Source organism: Trachymyrmex cornetzi, unplaced genomic scaffold, assembly GCF_001594075.2.
Source record: "Trachymyrmex cornetzi isolate Tcor2-1 unplaced genomic scaffold, Tcor1.1 scaffold88, whole genome shotgun sequence".
Taxonomy (NCBI): Eukaryota; Metazoa; Arthropoda; class Insecta; order Hymenoptera; family Formicidae; genus Trachymyrmex; species Trachymyrmex cornetzi.
The window spans coordinates 656,502-679,854 of record NW_017300223.1 but is presented as its reverse complement, the minus strand read 5'-3'; the positions used below and the strand labels follow the sequence as shown (position 1 = coordinate 679,854).

The following is a 23,353-nucleotide window of genomic DNA, read 5'->3' as shown; positions in this document are numbered from 1 at the left end:
AGAGAGAGAGAGAGAGAGAGAGAGAGAAATTTCTGATTCGTCCATTTTCAACCAGAAATTTTTTTCAGTGTGGAGATAGAGAATGAGCTATTATTATTCTGAGATAATCTTATACGAAAAAAGTAAAATGATCAACGTATTTTTGTCTCACATCTTTGCAATCATCTACGTGTTTTAAATGCTTGCAGAAATTCTTCCTCGTCGAGACATGTCGCTTGACCTCGGAGCGAAATTGAACGACACGTCGTGAGACGTTACTAATCTTGATGGCATTATTGCACATTCCGCGGATCCATGTTATTAAATAATATCGCAATATATATGTACATTCGCGCGAATATCACATTCCGATAAACAATGATAAACTGAACGCTGTACATACAAAAAAAAGAGCATTCGATAAATTTGAAATTTTAAAGAAATCGTCACGATCTTATTAACGAACTCTCACCAAATTCAATGTTGCAAAATATGTGTATACAAGAAGCAAATACATTTTATACTATACCTATATAAAATTTATATTTATATAAAAAATTAATAAAACAAATGATTTAATATTTTAATTTTTATAGATTTTATTTATGAAGGAAAAGATCAAACTCTCACAAAGAAATCTTCTATGCTCATTTTCTTGCAATATATTTTAACATAAATGAGAATAAATCATGATTTTTTGATAACTGTTTCCGAGTTGCAAAAAATCAATTTGTTTGTCCATTGCGTTTTATTTATCAAATATTAGCCATATTTATTATTTTTATTGGGCTAAATATTATTTTTTCATTGTTATTATTAACAAATATTATTTCATTTTCATAAAGAAAACCAATATTTTGGCAATATAAAAATAACTTGGTTGAAATTGTATTTTAACACATTTTCTGCGCATCTTCGTAATATAGTACACTGATTAACATATCTGTTTTTTCATCAATTTAATTGCTGCAATAAAAGTAATACATATTAATTTCATAGTTTAATAATAATTCCATTAATATAATACATAAATATTAATTTTATAAACCGTCAACTTTTATCCAATACTCAATCAACTGTTCAATCAAAAATACGACCAAATTAAAAAGTTACCCAATTCGCGCTGTGTTCAATATTAATGATAAATTCATGCGGACAAACGATATCTCGTGGCAATGAAATCTTAACATTGTCACAATAATCAACTCTATTATTATGCAAACTGTTCTCGTTTGCTCGATGATCCACTTGAATCGGAATCTGCGAGTAGAAGGACGCTACAGCAACGATTGTAACTGGATGCAAACATGACCAATCACGTCACGCTATGACGGAAAATAAATATGAGTACCTATTTATGTTGAGTAAATTTAATTGATCAACCGACATTTACTTGATCATATATAATTTCTCTAGTCTGTGCAAAATGAAAGTTCGCACTACAAAAAATTTTCACATAACTGTGTAGAACGATTTTTAAAACTGTACTGCATTTATCACACAATTTTTTTGAAAAACATCTTTCAGCTATTAAGATTGATTGAAATGATATATGATACTAAATAGAATATTAATAGTAAGAAACATAGGTATACGTCGTTTGTATAATCTCTCTCTCTCCCTCCCCCTCTCTCTTACATTTTTATATTACTTTTATATCCTTACGACACTTAAAGCGAACATATTATATAAAATATAGACAGCGAAGAATGTAACACAATTAAATACTTGAAAAAAGCCCTCAAAATAAAGTTAACATGCTCGTTACTGGCCTTTCTTTTTCTAAATTTTCATTCACAATTTGTTTCTTTCATTCAACGACATATGTACGTGCATTGCAACATACGTACATATTTACTCGTTTGGAGACTTCCCCGTCACGTCGGTGAAAAGTTTCGATGCGATGTAGCTTCGTCCGCGCGTATTCCAAAAATGGGCTCTCCGTGTTGCAGATGCGGTTGTGTTATGGACCATTCTCGACACGAAAGTCAAAATTTTACTGGTATTTGCCGCAATAAGAATTCGTGCAATGATATAACCGAGAACGCTGCGTATTATGAAAACAATTCTGAGTATTGCTCATATCAGATCGTTAACAGCTGTTAGCCACAGAACAGACATTTCAATCGTGTCGTAAATTCGTACACAATAATAAATAAAGTAGCATGTTAATATTATACGAGAAATTATTAAACAAAACATAACAGAAACCAAACTTGTAATATAATGTTGAAAATGTGAATAATTGCGTCACGTTTAACAGATGTAATTAATACGCTAATTAGCTTTGCATAAAATGATGCTTCTTGACGTGGAATTCAGTTAGACTTTTATTACTCGTGTTCATTACATTTATTGTGTAATAATGTGTTAAAGTTTTATTTATTAGTTTCTCTCTCGGTTTTCGATAATCTCCACGCACGTCACAACGTCATTCTATTAAATTAACTCAGTTTATAAATCGCTAATCGCGCGATTTAATCCTAATAGATGTCGGTACATATTCCTACGGCGAGGTCAGCGAGGTGAGCGAGGTCAACAGAGTGAAAACTCGTGTCGACAATGGATAATGAAATCAGGTTTTCACGCACACCATGAAATCTAGGAGATTAAGGCGAGTGTTCCTCGTCGGATTACACGAACATTGCAAACATATCCGTGAAAAGCGTTCTTCGCTAAGACATTACCGTCGAGAAACGTGCGATTAAGACTTAAGTCACCGCTTTATCAAGACCGGATGCATCTACGGCCGCATCTGCATCACGCACGCTGTATCTGCAGTTCGCTAATCGATAACTGGAGATATCTAGTAAAGAGAGAGTGAGACTAGTAAAAAAAGACAGAAAAGGGCATAAGAATAAATTATTATATTTCTTATCTAATATCATTTTAATTATTATAGATTGATAATTATAGTAATTATTCATTATTATTAATAATGAACTTTTATAATTGCTTCAAAAATTTAATCTCTTTAGAAGTTTGTATTGTAACATGTATTTCAAACGAAAAACACTGAATCTCTTTCAAACGTGGTACAAATAAAACAATTAATTTCGTAATTAAACATCTAATGCACATGTAACAAATATGAGGAACACCGAAATTTTTAATTTCTTTTCAAAATCTGCAATGCTCTACTACAAAAAAAAATACTTTATATAAATACATTCCTCTCAGTTAAATTTTTTTATAAAATCTCGTAATTTTGAATAAAATTCATCGAAAATCGATGAAATATATATAATTCAATGTGTATGCTTCTTCGAAAAACTATCACAGATCAGATAAGTTCTAAAAATTTCTAATAAATAAGCGCATAAACCTTTGATAAATACAGTATTATTATGATAACAAATTATTAATAAACATGATAAATAAGACAATTAACAGATTAGTTTCTCTAGAGAAAATTACACGTTGCGGCGCTAATCTATGTGACATCGAAATATGGATTGATTATCGTCTCCATTCGGAATAGTGATACATATACATATATGCAAGAGTAAAAGTAAACACTTTATCCTATTGAGATTATCCTATTGGAGATGAAGAGTAATTGCGTGTAGCAATAGTGTATCGCGAAAGTACAAATTGCCATTACCGATGTGAAATAGGAACGTCAGTCAGCCGGTTTTATGGGCGTGTGGACGACAAAAGCAAATATCATTGACAGTATAGTCTAAAAATCACATTCACAATCACACATTATGTTAACACGAACATAACGACAACTATAAAAATCTAGATTGTCGTGCTAAATAGAATCGCGTTCGATCAGATGAAAGCGAAGATAATAACGAATGATAAAGTATCAGATGCGTTCGCTGTACAAAACTGGCTCTTCTTAGAAATCGGAACCGATGTGAATAATTAGCCAGATGACAAGAATGATATTCGTCTTTCGAATGTTGTACAAGTTAATGACCACCAACATTTCTAATCTCTTTATGCTCCCTTTACCTCTTAGCGAGTGTGAGTCGTTACGCCAGCAATATTGAACCAGCGCAACCGGTTTTTAGCCATATACATATTAAGCACGAAGAATATAAACTGTATTTGATAAATTACGGTTCGTCTTTTAGTTAAACTTCATCCGCGATTTAATATAATTTTATTTTCATTGTGCCTACATTCGAAAAACTCTTTCTCACTAAGACTGATGCAGATTAAGATTGACAACGAGTATATATCTGTGTTTTTCGAGTGCGCTCTCTTGAACTCTTCCTCTCTTCCTACTATTAAAAATATATAAGACTCAAATTTCTTCAACATAAGTACTTTTCACACGAGTGAAACTGGCATCTTGACAGTGACTGTCTTTAAAATACGTTGCGATAGAAAAGTCGTGCTTATTTTCTTTATTGGTAAATACGTAGCATATATTCCGAACACTTCGATTGCGTTTGAGGTCGCGATCGCACGTACTTCATAAAATTCCGCATCACGTGTGACTTATCGACCTTGTCGAGGAACGGGAGATTTGACAGAGAAAATTACGGTCGCTCATCGATTGTGCCGCGAAAATATATAGGTTGACCGTCCATAAGCGGAGTGAAAGCTCTAATTAGCGGGCGGGGAGATTTCACCCGCTTTTCAAAGATCGACTTTATCGCATAACCACCTGGCAATACGGTTCGCGCTCGTTTAACGAGAATTGAACGATTGTCAAATTCGTCGTTGCTATCACGGTATTATTAAATGCGGATACGCGATTGCGCGACGATAAAATTCACATGGACGTTTAATTAAAGTAGTTTATGAAGAGGAGGTAACACATTGCGGTGACAAGTTCGATTTTTACTAACATGAGTTGCAGCAGCGCTCTACACACAAGGCTTTGTAAAAATGACAATTTAGTGAAGCCACGCGGTAAAATTCAAATTGTATAGTATAGAGAATTTATAGAAATTTACAGAATAAAGACATTTTTTAATTCTTTGTTATTTTTATAAAAAAAAATAAATTTAATTAATTAATTAAGAAGATCAATTGATATTAAACTTTTCTTATTCATAATAACTCTCAGTAAAATTTATGATTTTCCATCGAAAATAACTTAAATTGTTTGACTCCAATAAATTGTTTCATATATCCTTCTCTTTGCTAGATACTTCTCTTTATTATCTGTGAATTTCTCATATAATATATATTTTTATCAAAATAAAAAAAGATAATTATAAATATTTTATTATGCATTTTATGTTGCTACATTGCATACATTCAATTGAAAAAATACGGTATGAGTACAGTTATCGGATCTTTCCTAACGATAGACTAAAAACTTCTATGTTCAGTTTTGCGAAATGCATTGCAAATGACACGAAACTTATACTTTACCAAGAGAAGCAAAAATTGAGATAAGCAATAGAAAAAGAGGAGATAAAAAAAATAAAACGATAATGTCAAATATATAATATATCTGTCATATATAATATATAAAATAAGCGCAAACAAGAAAATAAGTCAGATACAAAAACCTATAATAAGTATATGTTTACCGATGTTTATTGCAATCAAATAGTACCTACGCGAAAGAAAAGATTCTTCGTAACTTCGCCATTGCGATTAAATTTCATAAAAATTCGCTAGACATATTGAATTTTCTACGATGTAATGTCTCTTGTCAACGCTGACCTAATGAAACTCGCAAGCATGTCAAAGAAGAAGCCGAAGAACGGGGAAAGAGAAAGATGACGAGTAATGGAAGCAAGTAGGGAATTCGTTAATGGTAGGAAAGAAGAAGAAAAGTGACGAGGGGAGGACAAGAAGGCGAAGCGGTGGCCGGAGAAGTGAACTCGGAAGGAGTTATGATAAATTAAGTGAGCGGCCGAGTGTAGCAATGGGATGAACGTGGGTGGATAGCGCAAGTACATGTCGAGTATATTTTCGTGCGTGGTTCCTATCCGGTAAAAGATGCGGATAATATACTTTTAAAATCGCAAGGATGCATTTTCCACGATTGTACAACAAATGCTAGCTCTTCTCTGTTAGAATCAATTGATGTTTATAGACCTGTAATTTTCTGTAAGATTTGTTAAAAGCCCCGAAATAATTTAAAACTTCTATTTTATGTGAAACAAAAATGATTTTTTTCTTGCGAAAATAGTAAATTCGTGTACACAACGATACCGGCAAAACGAGTAAAATAAAAGAATTCCTCCTGTGTACACTCTCGACTGAAAATAAGTATATAACTGTAGAATCGGTACGTCAAAACATTATTTAATTCCAAGATAATAGTCTAAATAAATTCAAGAGAAATGCTTGGGATTGACAACGAATGAATAGTTTCTGTCTTCTCTCAATATTTCTCGTCGAATTTAAGCACTATGATTCGAAGAGTGATTCAATATCTCAATAGCACTCGTCGAACGAGAAGTCGTCTGCAACAATCTGAGCGCGATGCAATGAAATGCAAAATTATTCGCTGCGTTTCTCTACTCGCCACTTTAGCCAATAACTACTCTTTTATCTTTTACACCACCATGAAACTCGGCAGAATGTCGCGCGACAAAGTTTCCTCCGCCGAATTTCCAACGGTAGGTACTTTTACGAAGATCGTAATTCTTGGTCGGATTAGACTGCCTTCGGATTTATCGCTCTCTTTCTTTCTCTCTCTCTCTCTCTCTCTCTCTCTCTCTCTCTCATCCTTAATACCATATCAGTAATAAAATTTTACGAGAATGTACATCCCTATTCTATATTGCCAGTATAGATTCACTAATAACAATTGCTGTATGTTTTATTGGCGCAAATCAAAATGACTCGCTACACAAGTTTACTGTTTATTCGTTAAATTAACAAACTGTTATCCATCTCAAATCATTATTGAGCATAATCAATTTGACAGTGAAAGATTGTTTTGGTATATTCGTGTTCGCGATGATAAGGCCCATCTTGAAAGATATGAAGCACAGATCATCTCAGACCCACCGCCAAGGTTGAGTACCAAGAACTATTGCCATTACGCATTAAATGTATTTAGCGAGGAAGTGGGGACTTTAGTCGGTTTAATGTTAGTCAGTGTCACACTAGCTACTGACAGGTCAATAGTTGGGTGGAGCGTTTCTCAGCGTAGTTGGAAACAGACGTCGTCACACTTCGAATGTCTCGGCGAATATTTTTTTTGTCGTGATTATATTTGCGCGTCTCAGCTGACAAAGGTACTACAAAGTGTGATTTGAAAATGGCTGAGGAGACCAGCTCTAGACCCAGCCTCCTTACGAGAATGAAAGGATATCTTAAAGAAGCGCCGTTCTTTTGCAAAATTATCGAATTGGTAAAATCGCTCAATAAATAGTTCATAATTATTATGTCCAATTTAATAATAAATAATTCTTATATATCAAAATATATTATATGAACGATCTAACGTTTTTGAGAGCAATAGTTGCGCCCAGTAAAAAAAGCAGCTTTGCAACTGCTATAAGATTCTTTAATACGATTGGTTTATCAGTTTTTAGATTCAATGAGAAACAATAAGGATAAGATCTTATTATATTAAAGAATTTTATAACAGTTATAAAGCTGATTTTTCTGTTAAACATAGCTGAAATAATCGTTATATTATGATTTGAGTTAGTAACGCATTTCGCGATTGTTTTAAGAGATTACTTATTTCGAATTTTTCTACCAAGTTCTTTTTTTGCATAAAATATAATAATTGAATGCGTTACAGGTTCTCTGTGTCATTGCAACGGGATTAGTAACAGGACCATTTCAACAGAATCAATTTCGACCAACTGATATACATCACATAGCGATATTTCACGTGGCAGTGTGTGGTTATATTTTCATAAATGGAGTTCTTATTATGAGCCATCTCTTAGGCGAAAGATTGCCTAAAAAAACCGTGAGTTAAAAATATTACGTTATTCGCAACAAATCTATTAATCGACATAAAATACAAAATCTATCTATGATTGCCAACGAAAACGAGGAATCTTGAAAAAGTTGAAGTTCCCCAACTTTTGTGTTTCACGGAAAATTTACAAAATACACTGAAACACTGAAAATCAAACGCAGAGTTATACGAGTATTATTATTTCGTTATACATTCTTTTTCGCGTTTCTTGAAAAAAAAAAATTCCACCGAAAATTTAACTTTTCTTCTCTCTGTCGCAATTTTCGTGTATCTGACCTTGACGTATGACGATGCGACTATCGTACTAAATAATATATTATTGTATATCAACAAGGTACTGTTTTTCATTCTTTTCTTTTGCAGGCTCTTATTTTTTCGACGATGGGCGCTATTCTCTGTTGCACCGCCGGCCTCATTCTGATTCGCGACTGGGACAATTTTTCGAGTAACCTGATTCACGCGTATCTGCAGGAATACAGCGATCAAACGGTAGCGGCTGGTTCTTTCGCGATCTTGGCAGCTTTAGTATTTGCCATAGATACGTACTTCATCAACAAAAACGACTGATCGCCGTAGATTTCAATCATCGTGATTGTAAAGAGCGAGACGGAACCAATCGGTTTGTTGTTACAATCCTGCTTTATTAAAGCTATTATTTCACTGATTGTTTTTTTTTATATTCTACTGTATCGATTTTTGTGAAAAATGTTCTTAGCTTCTTAAGTGTTTTTACTAATATTATCTTCGTTAGCATATCAAGAAAATGATCATGAAATCATTTTATTAGGTGTTAAACTTAATTCTTGCCGTTTTTCGTCTCCAAAATTGATTTGTTTCGAAGGGAAGATGAATGAATACCTTAATCAAAGTAATTTCCTCCATTTTCTATTTTATTACTAATTAATAATACTTCATTAATAATACCTTGATTAAGGTATTTCCCTTCGAAACAAATCAATTTTGGAGACGAAAAACGACAGAAATTAAATTTGACACCTAATAAAATAAAAATGTAAAATTTATCTAAAAAATATGGCGTTTGTAATTGCTTTTTATTAGCAAGCACATTTACTTTATTATGTATTTCACGGAATATACAATGCTTACAATGAATAATTAGCACAACACTATTTTACGCTATTTTCGCATACTTGCAGTTTAAGATACCGAAATATTTACGCTAATTAGTTTCTCCTTCCCTCTACATATATGAGCGTTAAATTTTCGTTATACGGAAAGATGTTTTAAGCAAACGTAAAATACTTGCACGAACATGAATTTTTTATATGATCTTAAATAGAAAAATTGGAAATTGTATGTAATATTGAATGAAAAGTTTCTATACTCATATTCTACAAACTGTTCGTGCAAATTCAAGTTACAGCGCGAAATAAAAATGAAAAACGTTCCGTGTCGTAAAAAGATCCAAAAAAGCTCTACAATAATAAAGATATTGCTATTAGAAAAAGAAAGATAAAACCTTTTTTATCACAGGTAAGGAAAAAAGCATTTGAATCAAAATCATTTTCTTTGCAAGCTATTCGCAGAAAGAAAAATGTTGTTTGTAAGATATGATTTATCGCTCAAATTTTATATTTCACGTACAAGATTACCTTCCTATTAATACCGTTTATTTTCATTATTATACTTATGTGGATTGATATAAAAATTACTACACAATGATATAAAAGTGTAAATAATCGAATACTCATTTACAAGCCTAATCACTCTTTAAACTTGCAAATAATGCATTCAAAAACAACAGTACACTAGCTCTTAAAACTTTATTCTCTGCACAAAGATAATAGAAAAGATTCCATTCTCTAAACACTTTAAAACGAAGCGAGCAAAGCGAAACTGATAAAGTTCATAAGAAGCTTTTTCCGGAAATGAAGACATTTCCTAAACTCTATAAAAGCTAAATCTTGAAGAAAAAATCTACATGATCGCGCTTTTTATTTTCTAACACTGAGTCGCAAGCAATGAAAAGTTTTATTGGCTTTATTATTACAAAAAAAATCATGATTTGGCGGTTCTTGTCTGTTTGTTGAAATCCGAAAGATGATTTTGAAAAGAATGTAGTCTCTCTTTTTCGAGGAACGGTGGCTTTCACGTATTTTCTTCGCACGCAAGAGCGTATAACAAATTCGACAAATTCTATTCAGTGCTTCGAGAAATGCAAGGGAAACGTGAAAGTTTATCCGTCGACTACCCTGGAAAAGTTCGATGAAGGAAATTCCGTTCCATAATACGAGATAGAAAGAACAGTTCAAGAATGCACGTACCAATCATTTCTTTTTCATATCGTCTATATCAGCAATGCAAAGACCTTTTATGGTAGATAAATGTATTGTACATTTGAAATCAATGCTATAATATATGTATTCTCAAAAGCTTTTCTAGATTTACTCATGCTATCTTCGTAAATGAAAAAAAGATTTTATACTGATAACGTTTTCGATCTCTATTCATATTTCTTCACTTATTATTATGTCGGATAACGTTTTTATATCTTTGATAAAGAATAAAGAGTATAACGTCAAAATATCATCACAGTAACAAGAATACTCTTTTTCCACACATAAATGGTACAAGCATTTTCTTGATCGTTCGAAACCTTAAAAAGGTGTCGTAATAAATTTATCGTGATCTCATTTTCTCCGGCGCTAAAAGATTTAAATACCTCGCATTTTTCCTCTCTCCAATGTAGACGCTAATTTTGCACTTAGAATTTTGGAAAATCAAGCTCATAAATCATATTGTACAAAAAATATAGAGAATATAAATAATTTATTTTAGAATTGCGCAAGAAAAATACAAAATATCTAATTTTATTCAATAAAAGGTATAAAATAACTTTTTTTACATTGTAAATTATGCAATTAATTAGAGATAAAAATATAAATAAAATTTTAATTAAAAAGTAAATAAAATAAAAGACATGTAATTTCATCAAATATAATTAGTCAAGTAAAACATACAACAATTTGTAGTTTTAGCATGTCTATACAGATACATGATCATTTACCAACCTACTTCCCAATACAAATTTTTCAAATTTAATACAACAAAGTCATAAAATGACAATTAACAAACAATATTAAGTAAAAATCGACCGATAAAATGCTAAACACAAATAAGTGGAAAACTCTATATTTGGTTAAGACAAATCTTCGGGTGCATAATGATATAATTTATAGATTATTAAATTATATTATTATGCATAATAATTTATTTTAACCGAATATGGCGTTTTCCTACTCATTTGTATTAAAATAAAATTTAATCTAATAAACATTATTTTACTCTAAAAATAATATTTCCTAACAATAAAAAGAAATGAATGAATCTAAGTATCATTCATCAGAAACTCGTAGTAGAACGGGTTTAGGTATGGTCGGACGAAGAAATGTAAATACCATCATATCTTCATTAATTAGATCTTAAGAGAAAATGAAATAAATGGTTTGTATAAAATCTCATAAAATGAATATAAGAACGTGGTTTACGAATGAGTCAGGAAGGATTCTTATACTCAGTTTGCTAAATAGCAAGTTAACGATCACGCGGTATACATGCCGTATTGAGCTGAACAAACTCGCGCAAAACACGTGAACATATTTCTGTGATTCCTTGATATAGCCAAAGTAAATCGCGATAAGATCGCGGTAAGAATACACATACATTTCCATATATACTTCCTTACCAAGACGTAATCTAATCATATCTAATGATAGATGAACATATGTATGCTAGCAAATTAATTCAATCTAATTGTAAACTCTCTAAGAAATCTTTAAATTATCGATATTTATTAAACACTTTGATGTTAACAATTACTAAACGTACGATGATAAAAAGTTGTCAAACGAAAAAAAACGATGCATATTTGAAAAATTAACATACTTTTCGTCGTCATCGTGCATGATAAATATTGACAATATGTCATAGATTTCCTGTCGTATATTGACAATAATTTCACTAATCAATCTTTTCACAAGACTCATCACGTTAAAAAAACTGACACTATTATAGATACAAAATTATACAAAACTGATATCGGTTTCCTCTCGATATACGTGCATCAAAAGATGATCTCTGTTCAATTTCAAATCGATATTAAATATTGATCAACCAGGAAGCTCTTTCGAGCGATACATCCGACGAGTCTTTAACGATACGCTGCATCGCACCAATGGTCATCTCACTGATTGCGAGTCAACTCTACACTTCGTTTCTGCGCGCACTTTCTCTCTTTTAGTCACGTACGATCGCGTGTCTTAGGCCCCGCGATTTATCCAACTTTTGTCGTAAAATCACAAAGAGTGAGAGACGAGAAGAAACGCGGGCCGATCCGTTCACGCGGCCATACCGGTGGCCGCTCGAACGTGGACTGACATCCGCCCTCTCGCACAGCGTCGCAGCGCGCGACCTTTCCACGCCACCATCCCCTCACGACCGCACCGTTAGTCTACTTCCACCAGCACCCTTCTCTCTTTCGCATTCCCTCTCGTATCACATTGCCGCAACTTTCCCTCTATCGAGGCTTTCTCATGCTTTCTAATCTGCCCTTTTTCTTCAGGAGCCCCCTCTTGGTCCCGATTACTCATCCCCCTGCCACCGCAGAACTCTAACAATTTGCAGTTAACCACGGTTGCTGTGAGCTTTTTATGCCCTATAAAGTATTCACATGTAAAAGTGAGACGAGCAAGAGTGGCGCGTGCCTTGCCCGGAAAATATTTGGTTTATAAATTTTTAACGCTCTGCATTTTCTAGATTGTGTTACGTATATGGCGGAATTCAAGTGATAGATGCTTTCTTTTCTGAATTTTTCTTAGAAAGTCCTTTTGTATCTTCTCCCGAGATTTTATTTAGAAAATATTCAATGTAAAACGCTAAGCTCTGAATAAAATGGCTTTGTTAAAAATGCATCTAAAAATGTTGAGCAAATGCAAACATAATGTACAAAAATATTCTGTATACAAGTGTATCAATAAATATCGAAATAAAATACGTTGAATGAGACAGGAATAAAGTGACAAATCATTTACACAGTTTCTCGACATGTGAGTTATTCACTTGTATTGATTATTCTTTGATCATTCTTTTTTTAATTTTATTAGGCATTAAACAGACATCAATTATAGCTAATATAATCTTATGATATATCTGTATAAATTATTATGCGCTCCAAAACTCCACAATAAGTCACTTGAAAGCAATTTGAGATATCTAACTAAAAAGGTATAGATGTCCAAAGATGCATGTTGATCGAGGTGTCAAAATCTATCCAGGTAAAGATAATGCTACATAAGGCAATCCGAGATAAATTTGATACTCCATATGTGGAATTAAAGACCGTTTGCGATCGTCAGAGCTAAAAAGCGCGGTGATTTATTGATCTATATGTACTTCAAGAGACGTGTTTCAGAGACGAAAAGATGGAAAAGCTTCCTTTATACTATCAATAATAATTTTTCGAATATGTCGGAAATACCTGCCTCTCTACATCATACAAATATTACGTTTTATTGCGTATAAGATAATAAAAAAAATGCGTTACTCCGATATTGACTGCGCGTATGCCGCGCGTCCAAATATATACTTGAGCCGTCGATTTATTCTTCTTTATATAGAACATTTTCTCCTATCGAGATTGAATTTCTTCGCGTTAGAAATAGATGATACATACTGTGAAAAAATCATAATCAATATACCGCAAGATGCAAAATGCAAGTGCAGTTTTTCGAGAAAATAATGAGCTTTTATTTCTGAAACAGCAGCGAAACTAATTTAAAAGAGATTAAACAAAACACAGAAATTTTAATAAAAAGCTCCATTACCAGAAACTGCAAATAAAATACAAAATAAAATGCAAAATTTTTTTATTTTTAATTTACCAATAAAGAAATCGCAACGGATGATATCTCCCCAGAATTTTTCTCGACTTTAACTTTATCAAAGAACTCGACATGAGAAATGAGGTCAGAGATTCTGCAACATCCTGTGTAGAAAAATGTTGGCATCACCGAATGCAACTTGTTCCACGTTTCGCGTTATCGACAAGAGACGTAATTCGCGAAGGAGAGATACAAGCATAATTTTACTGTAGGTACCTCAAAAAGGAGGACACAGCTGCAACTGCACCATACTGTAAGAGCATATACAGGGCAATTTTCAGCTTCGCGCAAGTCGCTTCCGACGAACGGCATTTCCGTGGCTCTAGTGACACGCGAGCAATGAACGCGCAAGTTCTTGAACGAATGTGCAAGGAAGCAAAGGGGTTTTGCATAAAACTTTACCCGTTTGGAATCGGTTACACGGCCGAGTTGGACGCTCGCCAGAAGCATCCCTCGTGCAACCTCAACCCCCACGTACTGACGCGATAGATTTTCGCAATAGAAAACGAAATAAACGCTTCCTGACGACCCGTTTTTCATCTCAACATCCGTAAAGTGGACGTGCCCCTAATCTGCGCTGCTACGCGAAGAAAAATATAAAAGTGCCTAGAATATTCCGTAATCGCTTAAATCGAATTGTAATCGCATTAAGAACACGATCCCAGAAATATCAACAATAATTACTGCTAATGCAATACTAATTAGTAGCAATTATTATTGATTATACGAGTAATTAAGTACTCGTTTCCCAATTCAATTAAAACACTGTTTCCATCGATCATAATGCATTTGTTTGTTGAAATACTGTCCAAATTTTTACTTCCTTCAAATTTTCTCACTACCGCTATATCAGTTCTTAAAAACTTTCTGTCCTTCAGAGTTCTGCAACTCTTTGGGGATAAATCATAATTTTATCAATTATGTTACAATTTTTTAAATGGAGAAATAATTTTGCAGATATTATACGTGTGTTCATTAAATGCGATACGTGGATATATGTAAGCTATTTCAAGACTAATAATTGCCCTTTGGCTTTAGATTCTGTATGCTTTAAAAATTATCTTTTTTTTTTAATGATATAATATCACATGAATATTATACAATGAAATCGTATCAATTTATACGATACGATCCCTTTATATTTCAATTGTTCGTTATTTTACTGATGCTTTTGTTTTCTAAAGTATATGTGATAATGGCTGCGTTCAGTAAACTCAACAATTGAGTGAGCGCTCGCTGTTATTGGTGTATTCTTTTAGATCGTCCAACTAGATTTTAGATCTAAAAGAATACATCAATAGCAGCGAGCGCTCACTCAATTGTTGAATCCGCTGAACGCAGCCATTGTCTCTATATACAAATCTCTAACGTTTAAACATTTATTTAAATATGAGAATTAAAAATTGCAACAATAAAGAGAATATACCGTGCGATATCAAGCTCTTATTAGTATTTCACAGAAATACTAATAATTGATTCAATATTAAATTAATGATTAAATTGGACATAGAATTACTTCAAGTTTTTACAAATTATTATTACGAATTAATATAATGTATGTCAAACATTCAGTAGGAAAAGGGAGAGAGAAGAGAGATTACGAACGGAACGTGTGAGCTGTTATATGACCTCCCGCTAATCCATTGTATCCAGTCATTTGTCGATCGCATTAATAACAGATGCATCATTAATTAGTCGTTGTTTGATGTCATTAAGAAATAATTTTAGCTGATTTATGGGATATCGGAGAAATGTGTACAATTATCATTGCATAATTATATTGTCCCTATCGTCACATACATGTACAAAATACGAATATATAATAAATGTACAGCGCAAATATAAATAGCGAAATTCAACAACATTTCGAGATATCGGTATCTATTCGAAAAAATCGTTATTCTATTATTGATGTACATGTATACAACATCGCATATGCCAGCATTGGATAGGATTAACTTGCTTTAACAATAAGCCCCGAATACGCGCCTAATTCCTCTTACTAAATACCCAGTGGCTAATTTCTCTTACTAAATACACAGCAATATCGATTTGAAAGGCACTCAGGTAATCAAGACTTGATCCTAGTAGGCCAATATTAAAATCGATAAAGAGCAAAAGGAGCATATATGGAGATGGATCTACCTGGATATTAACGAATCGAAGGTACGGCGTATACACATACATACATATACATACATACATAGCGATTAATTGTTTCTATTTAAGTTCTATCGGTTACCAGTAAGAGAACTTGGCGATCGAGGCATATCCGAGCAATTCAATGGCGCGGAATATACGGCCTATAAGATAAATATTTGATTAACATGAATATCAATGTGTCACTTGTACTTGTTGCGAATGATCTAGTATCTATCAATTGGTATCTATTAATATTTCTTTCGTGTAGTCTGTATTTATTCCGAGATGTTCTAGAAAGAGAACTCTGTAATGCCCAATGTTAATTTTAACCTCACACACATATTCACACACAACACTATTAAAGATATTAAATTGTAACCAAATCTTTTTTAAATTAATGTACCTACATTTACGAAGATAATCAGACTTTTGCATTACGGGACGAAAGTTTTATTTACAGAAATCTTATCATTTCCAACAGTTTTAATTAAAGAATTATTAATGGTTTAATGTCTTTTAATTAAAAAACAATTGTTAAAAATGATTTTAAAACATATAATTAATATCACGCAACATCTTTTGCAATAAATTATATTTTTTATATCAACAAATAAAAAAAATATGAAAGCTGACGAACATCGAAATTGCATAGCAAATATGCCGATGTAATATTACGTAGCAATTTATAGTAGCTACATAAACACGCTTGTTTCTGTTAAATTATTTTATTTAAGAGAAAATAATATTTATTTAACAACGAGCAATACAAATTCGTACTGCTTTTATCAAAGAAGAAAAGCAAGAATATTTTTGATTGTTGCGGAGAAAAATACCATCGCTGTTTATATAGATTTTCAAAACAATTCTTCGATGGAAACGTTTAAGGTTTATTACAATATTCTATTCAACAATGTGAGTTAAAACGGATAAATAATAATCTTCGATCAAATTTTCAATAAAATTCAACTCGCAAATTAATCTAACAAACCGTGAAGGCTTCATGACAAATATTAGCCAAATATTAAGACATTAAAAATATAATAACAAAAGAACAAAAGACAATGATTTCTTGTAAATTTCATTATAAAATTATTTGCATAAGATTTTATTCTCTTTGTAAAGTTGTATTGTTACCAATTAATTTTTCTTGGTCATATCGAGTCATGCGCTACGCATGATTGTAAAAATTTAGCGAAAACAACGAAGAGATAGGTCAGCACTTTGCACGCTTTAATTAAGTGTATTTTACATTATTCATAATCCTTCGATAACTTTGTATTCGTGAAACGTTATTACCGGAAACCTAACCGCTATTGTAAACCTTATTCTACGCTACAATGCAAAAGAGTATACGAAAGATTAATGTTAAAATTAATTTAGTCTATGAGGATATCACATAAACGAGTAATAAACGTATCATCGCATACGTTACGATACGTTATTATATGTGTAAATGCTCTTATCTACTAACAATAAAGAAATTTCTTTTCTACATATTGCACTGGCAATAAAGAAAACAGCATTGAAATACTATAAATTTTACTTTTACGAATACAATTAATGCGATAAAAATATACTGGTAATAAAGATAATGACGCATTGTCTATGCTAACGAGTAAAGAATCGCTTTTTCAACGATGTGTACGTTATATTTAACCGTTGCGGTAAATCGATTGTTTGATTTAAATATACATGATACACACACAATAGAACTGAAATAATTTATCAACAGCCAAATTCATATAATTAATCAGACAGTTATACCTATGATGACCATACGTTCTATATTATAAAGCACAATTCTTTATTTTAGGTAACTGTCCTTTAGATTTATTTATTTCTTCAAAACTAAATTTTGTTATTATTTTCGAATATTATCCTTTATTGTCCTTTATTTTGACATTACGGGAAATTCTTTTATAACTAGCGTTCCAATGTTTAATATTATATTAATGAATAAATTTTCACAAAAAATATTTTATAGATTTATGCATATAAATACAATTTATTTTTGTTAATTATTAGGTGTACAACTTTGCTTCCGCCGTTTTTTTTTCCGAAATTCGAAGCTTTATTGTAAAAAAACTGGTTACACATTTATGATTCCAAGTATTGTCCATCGCTGGCCACTACTTTCTCCCATCTTTCGGGCAGTGTACGAATCCCGCGTCGAAAAAACTGGTCATCTTTTGAAGTGATCCACGAATCGATCCAATTTTTTACTTCTTCATAAGACCGGAAGTGCTGGTCAGCCAGGCCGTGTGTCGTTGATCGAAACAAGTGATAGTCAAAGGAAGCAACGTCTGGCGGGTGGGGTAGGACTTCCCATTTCAACATTTCCAAGTATGTCTTGACCACTTTCGCAACATGGGATCGAGCATTGTCATGCTGCAAAATCACTTTATCGTGTCTCTCGTTGTATTGCGGCCGTTTGTCTTTCACTGCTCGACTCAAACGCATCAATTGCGTTCGATACCGATCGCTTGTGATTGTTTCAGTCGGTTTTAACAGCTCCTAATACACATTACGCCGAGCTGGTCTCACCAAATACAGAGCATGACCTTGAAGCAGTGAATATTCGGTTTGGCCGTCGATGTGGAAGCATGGCCGGGAACTCTCCATGATTTTCTGCGCTTGGGGTTATCGTAATGAACCCATTTTTCGTCCCCAGTCACAATGCGATGCAGAAATCCCTTCCGTCTTTGCCTTTCAAGCAGCTGTTCACAAGCAAACAAACGCCGTTCAACATTTCTCGGCTTCAACTCGTACGGCACCCGATTTTCTTGCTTCTGAATCATTCCCATGGCTTTGAAGCGTTTTGAAATGACTTGTTGAGTCACTCCCAATGATCATACCAATTCTTCTTGATTTTGACACGAGTCTTGATCAAGTAATGCCTCCAATTCTGCATCTTCGAAAACCTTCTCTTTTCCACCGCTATGCCGATCTTCGACGTCAAAATCACCGTTCTTGAAGCGTTGAAACCATTCACGACACGTTCTTTCACTAATAGCGACCTCACCATAAGTATTTGAGAGCATTCGATGAGCCTCAGCCGCAGATTTCTTCATATTGAAGCAGAAAATTAAAACCTCCCGCAAATGACGAGAATTTGACTCGTAAACTGACATTTTCAATCGAGAATAACTTTATGATGCAGACACAAATCGACTAATGTTTCTATAGGGTTATGTTGACAAATGCTCAAGTTTATTGTATGACGTCTATGATCTATTTATTTCGACCACCACTTATCGCTAAGCCATCTATAGGAAAACGGCGGAAGCAAAGTTATACACCTAATATATTTCTTAATTTTTTAAATTTATTCAAACTAGAGTTGTTTTTATTTTTTATTATTTCAAACCTTTTATTATTTTAGACCAAAAGTTTGTTCTAATACAGTTGGACTAGTCTCAAACTATCAGAAAACTGCGTATTATCTCAACCTGCACGGAGAAAAATAATTTAGAGATGGATACCTTCCAAAACTAGCAAAAATATTATGGCGATTTTTACCGAATTTGTGATAAATTTTATTTGCCTAAAAGTAAAAAATACCGGAGATTTAAGATAAAAAGTACATTATGATTATAGTACATCATTTCAAGTGATTATTATCTTATAGTAAGATAAATTATATTTTCAGTAAAGTAAATTATACTTACAGAAAAGTAAATCGTACTATTATATATCAAGATTGACGAGCACAAACAATTATGCAGTAAAGTAAATTTTGTCAATGCTAAAGAAAAAATTGTTGTCAATAAGGTAAGAATGATTATCATACGACAATCTCATTTACCAGAAATGTAAAGAAAATTTCACATAAGTGGGCACGTATCCCTATATGAACTTAAAATTCCATAAAGTTTACTAGAATTCTAGTGGTATTTACTGTATATTTTTCTCTGTGTGATTATACCGTGCAATAAAATTTTATAATGTACAGATTTTTGACAATCACAAATTGTCTTGAAAATATATAGGAATAAAGCCCTACAATTTTCAGATTTGTCTTTTGTTTTCTTTGAGAAAATATTGTCACCGTAATCATACCTTCATATCATGAAAACAAACATATTCACGAACAAAAAATCTCAGGTAACATAAATTCTCGAAAAATATGCTTCATTGAAAATACGACGAATAAATGGTATAATTAAATTTATTTGCCTTTTTTTTATGTAAGAAAATATAGAAAATTTTTCCCTTATGTCGCCTAACATTCCCACTTTATATTTTCGTGTATCGTAATTACAAGTACATAATTCCGCGAAATATGCGTGATATAAATATATATCGCGTTTATGATATGCATACATATTTTACAGAATTCAGCGCAGACAACAGAATAGAAAAATATACGTAGGTGAACAGATTTTTTATTAAAGAAAATTTTTTTTAGATTTAAAAATAAATACTAGTTATATTTTATTCGTGTTCCACAAAAAAGTATTTCAACGTGTAATATAAAATAATGTAGAATAAAATACAAAAAATATATTATTCGGTCACTGAGAATAAAATCGTAAAGCATAAAGAAATATTATACATACATGTATTCGTTAATAATCAGAAGATACAAGTCAATTGCTAGCTTCTTTAACATCAGCATAAATATTAAATAATAGATATATTTGACTCACAAAGATCTACTATAAAACAAAAAAAAAGAAAAAGAAATTCTTAATAGTACATAAAAATTTCCGAAGTTTAATTTTTGTTATACAAAAATGTTTCCGTAGAAAAAACTAAACAGCTTGTTCAAAATTAAAAAAAATTACAATTAAAAATTTTAAAAATTAAAATTAAAAATCCTGTTATCAACAGAAAATTTCATGGCATATTAAATAAACTCAGAAAGCAGCAATTTCGTCAAATGTTCGTTGCATAATGACATGACTGCAACCGATATTGTAAAAATGCAACAAAAAAGTATAAAGCACAAAAAAGATAACAATGCACAAATACAATGTATTATTCGCATTTTATTGTCGTTATATTTTTTAATGATAAAATATATAAGAGTTGGTAAATAAAATTTATTATTATATTCAATAATATTTTCGTTATAAAAGCATTTACACCGATTTTACGATAAAAATGTCATTCTATAAAGACGTCTAAATAAAATTTGGTAAAAAATATTCCAATAGAAGCAACATATTTAATCTGATTCGACTGAATGGCGATTTTTTCATATTGTTTTATGTACATATTTTTTAATCGTCCCTAAATCTCAATTAAATAAAACTCTTTGTAGTAAATTTATATTAATAATCGTAAAAAAAACTTTCTACAACTTCGAAATATCCTAATATATTTTATTTTATTTTTATTTTTAAAAATATTTAAATCCTTACATTGTATTTATGCACAATAATAAATTGCCAAGCACAAATATTTTAGAATAGAAAAGTGTTTTGCATGCATGTTACATAATAAAATAATCGATATACAACATAAATTATTGCATTTATTAACAGTTTACTTTGATTAACTAGATAAGAATAATAGCTTTATTTTTATATACACACAGTATTGATCAGTTTATATCCCTACACATCTGCTATTCAAAAGCGCTTGTTTACTAAGAAATAAAATAACAATGTATATAAACTCACCCTTGAGAGAGATTAGGCTGTTGGGTGAGACTCTCAGCTAAAATATCTATATTCTTTTTCTCCCCTGCATCGTCATTGGTAATTGTCTCAAAACTAGCAGAGACTGTAGCTTCTTGCTATAATATATCAATATATAATGTAATAAAAAATACATTAAATAAATGTATGTAAATGGAAAATGTAGAACAAAATTTAAGTATCCTTATATGTATACCATTATTATGCATATAACATATTATACATACAATAATATATAGTATAGTAGACATATATTACTGCTATTACATTCAATATAAGAGAAATACATCTTTTCGTACATATGTAATAAATGAATATCCTTACATGAGAAATTATATATTGTGATCTTACCTGGTCATATAAATTGTTCTGGTTAGTCTTTAATGTCACTGTTCCAGTTTCGGCATCCAGTACAGACGAAGACTCAAAACTTTCATGGTTCTCGTAATTGAGCGTAACATTACTGTAAGCTCCGTAAGTCTCATTCTTCTCAGGATGGAAAAAAGAATCTTTGGTTTGTGCGCTTTCCGAAGCTACTATTAGAAACAAAAGTCCACTGTAACGGAAAGAAGTGGCTAGTATTATTGTCCGTTAAGCAACGTTGTGCCAGTGTTGCATAATGCAAAAGCAATTATCTCTTACAAAAGCATGATAAAAAAAGACCAATTCTTTGCAATTAAACACAATCCTATCAAGTTTTGCCTCACTCTGTCCATAAAATTTAATTTATAAAAATAATATAAAATATATACAAGAAATAAATTATATTTAGAAATTTAATTCACACAACGTTCAATTAAATTGCTGTTTTAATAATCATTTAAAAAACCGCATCCGACGATGTAACAAATAAAGTTTAATTATAAACTTTGTCAAAATAAAAAAATATGAATACATTCTACATAAGTTATACATAATTTTGTCCCATCGCGTTAATCAGAATCTTTGCTCAAAAATATTCCAAGACAAATGGCTCGCGGGATATCCATTGATACTCCGGTAGTTGGCAAAAACTTTAATTTGCTGTACAAAGAGGTGCGAAAAAGAACGAAAGCTTGAGCAAGAATTCGCTTTCGCGTTTCTGATACGACTGTGAACGAGATTGCCCGTCGCAACTTGAATTCAATCGATTTATTACGTTCGAACGGATCGGCGCCGATGTCTTACCTGGACACCGTCGTTATTAGGAGCAGCGCCCAGTACACGAACAGCACACGGGGTTTCATCCTCTCCTTTTACGGGACGCCGGCGTTATTGTTCGCCGCATTAGGAGCAGCTTTTTTATGTCACACGTCGTCGCTTTTAAAAGCACGGGACACAGTATTGCAATCGACGACGAGCGACGTCGACGATGATGACCATCACTACCACCACTACCACCACCACCACCACTACCGTCACCGCGAAAATCTGACGTGGTGTATTATCGAAAAACTTCCGGCGCCGAGCGGAATCGCGAGTCGCCCATCCGAAGAGGCGAAGGTAAGAACGAGATACTTAAAAGGAATTTCAATGGACAGGGAGCGCGACGCGAATCATTATCGACGTGCGTGGAAATCTCCACGCGAGAAAAATAGAGAAAAACATCACGAACAGTTGCACGCCCGCGCGAGAAATCGTGACTGGTCGTGACTAATCGTGAATAGTCGAGAACAGCTGATCGCGTCTGCGCCTTGCGAAACTTGTGAATTGTCCAGAGTGGCTCTAATCTGCTCTTTCCTGCACTTTCGGTAACCTTTGGCGAGTTCAAATTGATTCGTATGGTGTACTTGGCCGGACAAAACCTCCGGTTGTAAAAATTATTATTTTAAATCGTTTGT

At 32.5% G+C, this 23,353-nt stretch overlaps 2 protein-coding genes across 2 annotated transcripts in view; one reads left to right on the top strand and one right to left on the bottom strand.

Annotated features, from left to right (window-relative positions):
• Positions 1-23,146, bottom strand: part of LOC108769283 (SUN domain-containing ossification factor) — a 52,954-nt gene extending 29,808 nt beyond the window's left edge. Inside the window, exons 1-3 of the mRNA XM_018520174.1 lie at positions 22,701-23,146; positions 21,885-22,089; positions 21,516-21,631 (exon numbers count right to left, since the gene is read on the bottom strand). Coding sequence (XP_018375676.1) covers positions 21,516-21,631; positions 21,885-22,089; positions 22,701-22,759 — 380 coding nt within the window. The 5' untranslated portion in view covers positions 22,760-23,146. The remainder of the gene's footprint in view (positions 1-21,515; positions 21,632-21,884; positions 22,090-22,700) is intronic.
• LOC108769284 (uncharacterized) lies at positions 7,017-8,511 on the top strand. The gene is made up of 3 exons (XM_018520176.1): positions 7,017-7,261; positions 7,661-7,834; positions 8,210-8,511. Exons 1-3 carry the CDS (start codon positions 7,169-7,171, stop codon positions 8,411-8,413), a joined length of 471 nt encoding a protein of 156 aa, XP_018375678.1. The 5' UTR covers positions 7,017-7,168; the 3' UTR covers positions 8,414-8,511.
• Positions 23,147-23,353: the final 207 nt, after the last annotated feature.

Excerpts from the sequence above, each read along its gene's own strand:
- LOC108769284 (XM_018520176.1), top strand. The coding sequence starts at position 7,169 with ATGGCTGAGGAGACCAGCTCTAGACCCAGCCTCCTTACGAGAATGAAA. Across the intron at positions 7,262-7,660 it reads TTTGCAAAATTATCGAATTG|GTTCTCTGTGTCATTGCAAC; the intron begins GTAAAATCGCTC and ends AATGCGTTACAG. Across the intron at positions 7,835-8,209 it reads AAAGATTGCCTAAAAAAACC|GCTCTTATTTTTTCGACGAT; the intron begins GTGAGTTAAAAA and ends TTTCTTTTGCAG.